This window comes from Setaria italica, chromosome III, assembly GCF_000263155.2.
Source record: "Setaria italica strain Yugu1 chromosome III, Setaria_italica_v2.0, whole genome shotgun sequence".
NCBI lineage: Eukaryota > Viridiplantae > Streptophyta > Magnoliopsida > Poales > Poaceae > Setaria > Setaria italica.
The window spans coordinates 21,372,957-21,383,322 of NC_028452.1; the positions used below are offsets into that span (position 1 = coordinate 21,372,957).

General features: G+C 38.8%; 1 protein-coding gene across 1 annotated transcript in view; it reads left to right on the plus strand.

Annotated features, from left to right (window-relative positions):
• LOC101765377 (probable manganese-transporting ATPase PDR2) overlaps nucleotides 1–9,751 on the plus strand; it is a 10,555-nt gene extending 804 nt beyond the window's left edge. Inside the window, exons 3-22 of the mRNA XM_012844818.2 lie at nucleotides 239–331; nucleotides 409–611; nucleotides 1,583–1,655; nucleotides 1,732–1,904; nucleotides 1,983–2,148; nucleotides 2,854–2,958; nucleotides 3,035–3,145; nucleotides 3,226–3,312; nucleotides 3,417–3,599; nucleotides 3,672–3,722; nucleotides 3,805–3,930; nucleotides 4,043–4,122; nucleotides 4,313–4,421; nucleotides 5,340–5,468; nucleotides 6,276–6,341; nucleotides 6,446–6,517; nucleotides 6,732–6,880; nucleotides 7,274–7,385; nucleotides 7,474–7,590; nucleotides 8,326–9,751. Of these exons, the coding sequence (XP_012700272.1) occupies nucleotides 239–331; nucleotides 409–611; nucleotides 1,583–1,655; nucleotides 1,732–1,904; nucleotides 1,983–2,148; nucleotides 2,854–2,958; nucleotides 3,035–3,145; nucleotides 3,226–3,312; nucleotides 3,417–3,599; nucleotides 3,672–3,722; nucleotides 3,805–3,930; nucleotides 4,043–4,122; nucleotides 4,313–4,421; nucleotides 5,340–5,468; nucleotides 6,276–6,341; nucleotides 6,446–6,517; nucleotides 6,732–6,880; nucleotides 7,274–7,385; nucleotides 7,474–7,590; nucleotides 8,326–9,387 (3,267 nt within the window). The 3' untranslated portion in view covers nucleotides 9,388–9,751. The remainder of the gene's footprint in view (nucleotides 1–238; nucleotides 332–408; nucleotides 612–1,582; nucleotides 1,656–1,731; nucleotides 1,905–1,982; nucleotides 2,149–2,853; nucleotides 2,959–3,034; nucleotides 3,146–3,225; nucleotides 3,313–3,416; nucleotides 3,600–3,671; nucleotides 3,723–3,804; nucleotides 3,931–4,042; nucleotides 4,123–4,312; nucleotides 4,422–5,339; nucleotides 5,469–6,275; nucleotides 6,342–6,445; nucleotides 6,518–6,731; nucleotides 6,881–7,273; nucleotides 7,386–7,473; nucleotides 7,591–8,325) is intronic.
• The last annotated feature ends 615 nt before the right edge of the window (nucleotides 9,752–10,366 follow it).

Here is a 10,366-nt window from a genome sequence, read left to right on the forward strand (position 1 = left end):
CCCTATTAAGCCTAATTAGTCCATGATTTGACAATGTGGTGCTACAGTAACCATTCGCTAATGATGGATTAATTAGGCTTAATAGATTCGTCTCGCGATTTAGCCTAGGGGTTGTGCAATTAGTTTTGTAATTAGACTATGTTTAATACTCCTAATTAGTGTCCAAACATCCGATGTGACAGGTGCTAAAATTTAGCACCTGCTATCCAAACACCCCCTTAGCTTGGTGATGGTGCAGGTCAATGATATCCATGCGGCTAATGCGTGCAAGGTGACTCCTGCAAAGTTCTCTGGGTCCAAGGAGATTGTGCCCCTGCACATTCAGAAAAATGTGAGTGCAACGTTGCTTAGAGCTGGTGGTGGCTGAGAACTTCTGTTACTAAGCTTGTTGATTGGGTGTCTGTTCAGGTGGCCTCGTCTTCAGCTGCAGGAGAGACAGAGGAGATTTACTTTGACTTCCGGAAGCAGAGGTTCATCTTTTCGGCGGAGAAAGATAACTTTTTAAAACTCCGGTACCCAACGAAGGAGCCGATTGGCAATTATGCCAAGGGCACTGGTTTTGGAACTGAGACCAAGATTAACACTGCTGTGGACAAGTGGGGTAGAAACATGTAAGATGCATCTTTGCTCCCTATTTCATACTGGGCTTTCAGTAGTTTAGCTAGAGAGCTTTTAACTGGTAGTTGCATAATCGATGATCACATATACCAAACATGAGAAACACAAGTGTAGTTTAAGATGGTAGGGGACTCTAGTTTAATGTTTTAAACGTGTGCAATTGGAGATAAAATTTGCTCCATCCAGCACTACACCTTAAGGAAATTCACAACTCAAACTTATGGGGAATCCATCATGAGCATGGAGGAATATTGCTGACCTGCAATGCACATTCATATCTCATATCATCCGAAGTAGATAGACTTGAACCAATTGTGGACTAGCTTTAAATGAGTAGCTGAAGGGATTTGTGCATACATGGATATGCCAACATAACTTGTTACTATATTGAATTGTATCATACTTCATCCAATCACAAGTACTTGTCTTTTTGCACAAACTTACCATCAAACATTTGAATATTTTGGCTATTAATATTCCTAGTATTTAGATTGGAATCTTGAAATCATCTGTGTAATGGAAAGGGCACTGACAATGTTACAATCTTATTGGATTTTATAAATAAGTACAATATATTCTAATTTAGTGGTCAATGTATTTTGGAGACCGTGCTATTGCCAAAATGGCATGTATTTGTGATTCTGGACACCAGAGGGAGTATTATATGGTAATATCTGCAACATGTAACTGTTTTAAGTCCATATTATAAGGAATGGAATGCAAAGGATCTATGCTGCAGAGATGATCTCTTAGTAGAACCAAAGTGAGAACATGCTAGGTGTCTAGGGAATTTTAATTATGGACTGTGGACGTGGGCGCTTCTGATTATGTATGTATCAAACAACCAATATACTAGTGACATTTGCATCAAATTGAACATAATAGGTTTGCAAATATGGAAGCTTTTACAATACATTCATCTGTTTAACAGCAATGGCTAACAATATTTATTTTTCCTTTCTAGATTTGAGTATCCGCAGCCCACATTTCAGAAATTAATGAAGGAGCAAATCATGGAACCATTTTTTGTTTTCCAGGTTACTTTCTTGTATCTCTATACTTATTATTTTACCCACTTATATATCTTTGATGACATTGAGCTTCTTTATACAGGTTTTCTGCATTGCTCTTTGGTGCCTGGATGCGTATTGGTACTACAGTTTGTTTACACTTTTCATGCTTTTCCTGTTTGAGTCTACTATGGCAAAGAATAGACTGAAGACATTGACTGAGCTAAGACGTGTGAAAGTTGATAATCAGATTGTGTTGACCTATAGATGTGGAAAGTATGGCTCCTTCATTTGATTGAATGCTTATCTGTTTCAGCATATATATACCATCCTAATTGTGAGTTCTTTCTTCAGATGGGTTAAAATCCCTGGAACTGAACTACTACCTGGAGATATTGTGTCAATAGGCCGCTCAACTAGTGGTGAAGATAGATCTGTACCAGCAGATATGCTATTGTTAGCTGGGTCTGCAATAGTAAATGAAGCTATTCTTACAGGAGAATCTACTCCACAGTGGAAGGTTTTCTTTCGTTTTCCCTTGGATGTAGTTAATTAGAAAAATCTCGTTTCGTCTTGGATAATTTGCACTTTCAACTCTAATTTTTAAAATTCCAATGTGGATGTGGTTCTAGTTTGTGAAGAGTCATTTACTGGACTATTACAGTATGCCTTTCTTGTGTTGCACATTCTGTTTAAATACTTTACAACAGTCAACAAGTTTGCTTGCATATTAAACCAAAAAATCAATGCTTTACATGTAACTCATAAAATTGTCAACCAAGTTACTGGAGAGCATCTGTTCCAAGGATATAAGTACACTGGATTCAGCAATAAAATTTAGAACTCAAATTTTTAAAAAAGTGTTACTTGATGAAGAAGATATATGTTAGTTTCTAAGCAATATTTTTATGTTGCCCTTACTGCCCACCTTAGGAGGAGACTACATATGGATTGTCACAAAGCTACCACAATGGTTGGGATATCATCAGAATGGCTGGAATTACCTGGTGTTTTTAGTGTTAGAACAAAGCCATTTTTAAATTCAATTGATTTTGCTATCTGTAGTTAATAGTTCAGTCATTCTGGCTAGAAACGGATGAAATTAACAATGTGCTTCAAAATACATTTTCTTTGTTATTTACAAAACTCTATTGTCTAACTTCCCTGCTCCTATTCTTGTGCCTTAACTATATAATATAGGCTCTGATCATACATCTACTGATAGGTTTCAATTGCTGGCCGTGGTCCTGAGGAAATGCTATCTATAAAGCGGGATAAGAACCATATCCTATTTGGTGGCACTAAGATATTGCAACACACTGCAGATAAGGTAGATACTTCTCCTATGCCAGCTATCTGTGCCCAATAGATTTCTACCATTTCTGACATTTTTTTACTTTGTACAGAGTGTAAATCTTCGAGCACCTGATGGTGGCTGCGTAGCCTTTGTATTGAGAACTGGATTTGAGACTAGCCAAGGGAAATTGATGAGGACTATCTTATTTTCAACTGAGAGGGTAACATCCTTTTCTTCAGTAATGAAATTAACTTGTATGAAGGCATGAAATTCTGACACTCACATTTAATGACATAACAGGTTACTGCAAACAACAAGGAAAGTGGCTTGTTTATACTCTTTTTGCTCTTCTTTGCAATTATCGCGTCTGGTTACGTGCTTATGAAGGTGAAACCAGAAACCACTATCTATACAGTGAATCATTGTTTTTATCCTACCATTCATTGCCTCTTCTTGTCTTATATTAAACTATCGTTTTATCTTGTGTATAGGGACTGGAGGACCCGACAAGGAGCAGATACAAACTTTTATTGAGTTGTTCGTTGATTATTACTTCTGTGATACCCCCTGAACTGCCAATGGAGCTCTCCATAGCAGTCAACACATCTTTAATTGCATTAGCTCGGCGTGGTATTTTCTGCACAGAGCCATTCAGAATACCATTTGCTGGGAAGGTTAGTAAGGAAACCTTACCAAGTCACTGTTTCTTCTTTCTTTACAAGCTTTTAAGAGTTCTCTTTGATCAGGTTGACATATGCTGCTTCGACAAGACGGGGACTCTGACATCAGATGATATGGTAAGTTATGTGCTTAGTTTATTTCCTTATTTAAGCCAATATGAGGGGGGGGGTTCGAAAGCTGACCAACCCTATTTTTCAGGAGTTCCAAGGTATTGTTACTTTGGAAGGTGATGATGAGCTAATATCTGATGCAAATAAGCTGCCCCTCCGAACACAAGAAGTGCTTTCCAGTTGCCATGCGTTGGTATTTGTTGACAACAAACTGGTATGGTGCAATTAGCTCATAACTTACTGCTTACATGAAGGTGTGAAGTATAATCTAGTAACCATGAAAGTATATTCCTTTTTGATTGATGGTATCTTGCACCTTAATAAAGGTTGGCGATCCCCTTGAAAAGGCTGCTATAAAGGGCATAGACTGGATCTACACATCTGATGAGAAGGCCATGTCTAAAAAGTAAGCTGTCATATGCATGAATATGTGTGCAAGTGAGCTTATGATTGAGTGAACCTGATGTTCATGGATTTCAATGTCATTGTTTTATCACCAAGAAAGAATATCTTGGGCGGTTATTACTCCTTTCCTTGCTCCACTGCAAGCATTAGATATTACATTTATGTGTTAATTCGTGTTCTCTTTGTTGCAGGCCAGGTGGTCAACCTGTACAGATTGTGCACAGGTTCCATTTTGCTTCTCACTTGAAGAGAATGTCTGTTGTCGTCCGTATTCAGGATAAGTTTTATGCTTTCATTAAGGTAAAGAATTCTGAGATCCAATCAAATTTGTCTCAAGGTGTGACATGAATTGTTAACAACTTGTTAATATAGGCTTCCTATTTGGGATGTTTCCGAACCTGTATCTTTTTGCCTTGATGTAAATGTGATCATAATTGTAACATAATAATAATATATGGTATTCTCTATTGTTCCAAGCCACCTGTATCTTGGAGAAAAGAGAACCAAAATGATCTTCATAGGGTTTTGATACATTGAATATTACCGTTGGAGGTTAAGACATCTTTATTCCATATCGTTTGAATGGAAAAGGGTGGAAATCTTCATCAGGACACTCCCTAAGGATTATCCACCTGATCTGTTTAGAGTTCAAAGCTGAGTTCACCTTGGTCACCCACAGTTCGAAGCAGTCTTTGAAAAGGCTTATGTCAAATTGACTGTATTCTCTATTAGAGTAACTATGTTTTATATATACTTTTATTTATTTGCTTGTGTAGAAACTCCAATGGGACCCCCCCTCTTATTTCAACTAACTAAAGGAAATCATTCTCTAGAATTTAACCAAAACTAAAAGTTGTTTTGGCATAGGCACCTGAGTGAACTAGTGATACAACCAATGCTCCATTTAAAACTACTGTTGAATCACTCTACGTTAGAATAGCTGTGCTGTCATTCAATAGTTCTGAGCAGTACCTTTCTTTTAACAGGGAAAATATTGTAGCTGGCAAAAATGTAAAATCACAATATTTCTTGAGTTTTATAATTCAGAAATCAACCATGATATGAATTAATTTTTAGTTGGCCCATAAGAACTAGTCAGTCATTTTTTCTGTGGTTGAGGGTGCTATGAGATTACTGTCAATACCTTTTTCCATATCTTGATTGATTTGGTCTTCTTTTTTCTAGATATCTATGTGTCTTATACTTTGTGATCTTCAGGGTGCACCAGAGACCATCCAAGAGAGATTAGTTGATTTACCTGCTGCCTATGTGGAGACATACAAGAAATACACGCGGCAGGGTTCTCGAGTCTTGGCTCTTGCATATAAACTGCTTCCTGAGATGCCTGTAAGTTTCTGTTTTATCATGTCATTTGCCTGTAGCCATTCCCTACTGTTCTATTATTATTTTGTCAGTGTACTTCCATAAATTTCCTGGGCGAGAACAAAGCAAAAAACTTATTGATTAATTGATGCAAAGGGATCGTCCAAATTTCAACTTTCCCAGCGTTGTGCTTTTGTGATAATCCAATGATGCTCCACTTGCGCGCAGCTTGTGGCTAGATGAGAAGCAATTATTACTTACTGGAAATTGGAGCCCTATGTTTTTCTATTAATAACTTTGATAATGCTGATTGACTAGTTGAAAAGGTAGCTGTTAAAATAATTGTCGCTGTGCAAAATGGGATATACATTAATAGGAAATACATCATCATCCGATTTCAAAATTATCCTATTTTATGCATTTGATATGTTTGACTCTTGTACAAGATATCCGTCACATTGAGCTAATTTATTCTCGAAAGGCCAGATAATGGTACATTTCGAAATAAAATACATTTCCCAAGGTTTGTGGTTCACTGGCTTGGGCTCCAGAAGATAGATTTCACAAAGCATATTTCATTGACTGCTTGCCTTAAGTGACTTTAAATTGAGTTTATCCCCTGTACGTACCTTGGGACTTTATGGCTATTTGCATCCGTTCATATTCTTTTGTCTTTCTATGAGATGCTAACTGATTAAATATTACCTGAAATTACTCTCAAACAGAGTTTATTATCTGCCTGCGTTTAACTTATTAACCTTTGAACTTTACAGCTATTTTTCTATGAAAAGTGTATCCGGTTAGAGTGACCTCTTGGTGTTTGAATAACAGGTTAGTGAAGCTAGAAATCTGGAAAGGGATCAAGTAGAGAGCGACCTAACATTTGCGGGTTTTGCGGTATGAACTTTTCCCTCTTATGCATAATTTTTTATTTTGAAATTCTCTGTTACTAAAGTTAGTTGACATGTTTTTCTTATGTGGCTGTGTTGGGTTGGACTCAGGTCTTCAATTGCCCTATAAGGAGCGACTCTGGTTCTGTCTTACAAGAACTGGGACAATCTTCCCATGACTTGGTATATCCTCCTATTTATCCTGTAACCATTTATGATAATAAATTTCACTGTACTGGAAGTTTGATTTCATGCCAGTAATGTGATACATATATACAAAGTAGTGCCCAAGGGTTGCAAACATACTGTACTCATAGCAGCAACCTGTGAAGAATTGTAAATGACAATTTTCTGTTTTATATGATTAATGTACTTACTGGCTCCCTGATGTTATTAGGTCATGATCACTGGAGACCAAGCGTTGACTGCCTGCCATGTTGCTAGCCAAGTACATATATCTTCCAAACCTGTTTTGATCTTGACACGGATAAAGACTGGTGGTTTTGAGTGGGTTTCGCCAGATGAAACTGATAGAGCTCCTTACAGGTAACTGTTAATATGCAGTCTTTAGCATTATGGTTCTTTACTGGTTCTTTTCTATTGAGTTCTTACCTCATTTCTTTCCTGCAAATCTTTACCCTGTTCCAGTGCAAGTCTTCAACAGATATTATATTGCTTGCTTTATTACCCACTATGCCACAAGCATTGTGGCTTGGAAACTAGTTTTTTAGAAAGATGATAATTGTGTCCATTTGTCCAATAAAATGATTATTCTTCAACTTTTCCTCAAGTTGCAAGTAAATAGTTTTTTTTGTGTTAATATCTCCGAAATATTGTTGATATATTAAGTCTGTTGTTTATGATCTCAACTGGTGTTGTAACTACATACAGTCATGGTTTTCTTGTGTCCTGTTTGATGTCCTGTATAATGTTTTGTAGTGCTGCGGAGGTCGCAGTGTTATCAGAATCACACGACCTTTGCATTAATGGGGACTGCTTTGAAATGCTACAAAGTACTGAGGCTGTTCTCCAGGTTATTCCTTATGTGAAGGTATGTGTGCACAGTTTACCTCCTCTGTACAGAATATGAAGGCTTTCATTTTCGTGCTCAGCGGTTCTTTTAATTGTCGTTCTTTTAGGTTTTTGCACGGGTTGCTCCAGAACAGAAAGAACTTGTACTGACTACATTCAAAAGTGTTGGGAGGATGACACTGATGTGTGGAGATGGAACCAATGATGTTGGTGCACTGAAGCAGGTGATTACCTGTCTTGTATCCCACTTAGTTTTGTTCAATTTACATAGAAAAAAATACTTTTAATTTCTCTGACTTGATTTGACACAACAACATATTTTGGTTGTTACCCATGCCAAATTGTGTAGAGACTTTTCAGTTTTCACTACAATTTTTTCCTTCCATTTATTTTTCTCGTTTTTATTGAGATGGCATCATGGTAATACTTGCCACCTGATTATGTAATATTAGTATATTACCTCCGGTCGGAAAAAAAGAGTCATGTTTGACAGGATGGTTGAACTGGTGATAAGCAAAATCCCTAGGTCGGAACAACATGTATTTCCGGCTGGAGGGAGTAGAATGTAACTGAATGTTCTTTACACATTTTATTAAGAGGTGGCTTATATATATTATAGCTTATCCTGGAAGGATGGCAGCACTTATGGAAGAAATTTGAGCCAGTAATATTTATGTGAGTGGCAGAGGTCCATGTTACTTGAATACTAATATGCAGATTGACCGATATTACCCTGGTGTTTTGTTCTTTTCTTATTGTTGGATACTGTGATAACTAAAATGCGGTAATAGTGAACTTGGGGGCAACTGTATCTTCTACATGATTTTGTTAGGCCTTTTATTTTTCTAGTGGCGCTTTGAATTTGTTTACTGGAAAGCAGCACTCCTTTTATCCACCTTATGAGATTATTTGATGGAAATCTGTTATTTTTTCTCATTCCTTTCATGATATTCTTTCAGGCACATGTTGGTATAGCTCTTTTGAATGCTGAACCAGTTCAGAAAGCCGACTCAAAATCCAAAGCTGAAAGTAAATCTGGGAAGTTGAAAAAACAGAAGGCTGCTAATGAAGCATCATCACAAGTGACTCCAGCAACTAACAGTCCCGCTAAAGCATCGAGCAGCCGCCCCTTGACTGCTGCTGAGAGGCAGCGAGAAAAGCTGCAGAAGATGTTGGATGAAATGAATGATGAAAGTGATGGCCGTTCGGCACCAATTGTGAAGCTTGGGGATGCTTCTATGGCTTCACCTTTCACAGCAAAGCATGCCTCTGTTGCTCCCACTCTTGACATCATCCGCCAGGGGAGAAGCACCCTAGTCACCACACTTCAAATGTTCAAGATTCTTGGACTCAACTGCCTTGCAACAGCATACGTTCTCAGTGTCATGTACCTGGATGGTGTCAAACTCGGCGATGTTCAGGCTACAATAAGTGGTGTTTTCACTGCAGCCTTCTTCCTCTTCATCTCCCATGCTCGGCCACTTCAAACGCTGTCCGCAGAGCGGCCTCACCCTAACATATTCTGTGCATATGTGTTGCTCTCCATTCTTGGCCAGTTTGCCATGCACATACTCTTCCTGATCACAGCCGTCAATGAAGCATCCAAGCACATGCCGGAGGAATGCATTGAGCCTGACTCGGACTTCCATCCAAACCTTGTGAACACAGTTTCATATATGGTGAACATGATGATCCAGGTGGCAACCTTTGCTGTAAACTACATGGGCCATCCATTCAACCAGAGCATCTCCGAGAACAAGCCCTTCAAGTATGCTTTGTACGGAGCGGTTGCTTTCTTCACAGTGATCACGTCGGATATGTTCAGGGATCTGAATGACTACATGAAACTGGAACCCTTGCCAGAAGGAATGAGGGGCAAACTGATGCTGTGGGCAATGCTTATGTTCTGCGGTTGCTACGGATGGGAGCGGCTTCTACGATGGGCGTTCCCAGGGAAGATGCCAGCATGGGAGAAGCGTCAGAAACAGGCAGTTGCAAACCTGGAGAAAAAGCACGACTAGAGTTTTCTCTTCCTTATTGGTTCTCTGCACAATTCATTCTTTATCCTTTACCCCTAAATGGCCATTTCTTACCAGGCACCAATCTTGTCACTAGTGACTAGTCAACTGATCATATTTTGGCATAGCTGCAATCTAATCTGTAGCTTAGGGGAATTTTGAGTGTGTAGGCCCTAAAGATAGGAGGATACAGGGTCAGCACTTTACATACTTGTCAGGATCAGAAATTTCAGGTACTATATATGTGTATGCAAATATTAGATGGCATGAATATTGGTTGATGTACAATGCAAAATACAGATAACATGTGTTAGGCTTTTACTGTTAAAGCGCTGATATTACTAGCCCATTTGAGGCACATCGCAGTATCGATTGTCCCAAACTTGTATGCAAGATCTCTTTCATGGGCACAAGAAAGTTTCCTTTGTGAAGATCTGTTTTGAAGGCAAGTGCCAGCAGACAGCACGGTAGTGGATTGATTGGTTGCAGACAGCACGGTAGTGGATTGATTGGTTGCAGACTGCAGTGCGAACTCGCATAGAGCAAGTTTAATAATGCAGCTAGCAAGCGGGCTGTAAGATTTCTCTCAGCCTTTTCCTAGCCCACTCGTACAATGGTTAGCTCTTTGCTATTAATACATGACCCACAAGTCATTCTCATAAAGTTTCTTGGTTCCTGTGCCCAAGTCGGCTGTAAGCTTGTAGCCCGCTTCTCCTCTCTCACCTCTTCTCTCTCCTCCACGTCAGCATTCGGCCAGCTTACAGCCCCTTATTATACTTGCTCTAAGCAGCTGCGCGTGCTCGTCTACTTGAAACTTGAAAGGCTTGGAGCTTGGTTATGTGATCCACTATAGCAAATCGCTCGATATCATGGATTCTCCTTTGGAATCCCTTTTTTCTGCTCTGTTCAGATAGAAGAATGATTTTTTTTTTCTTGGCGCAAAATGGAAGTACATCACATTGTTCACTTCGTTTCACGTATG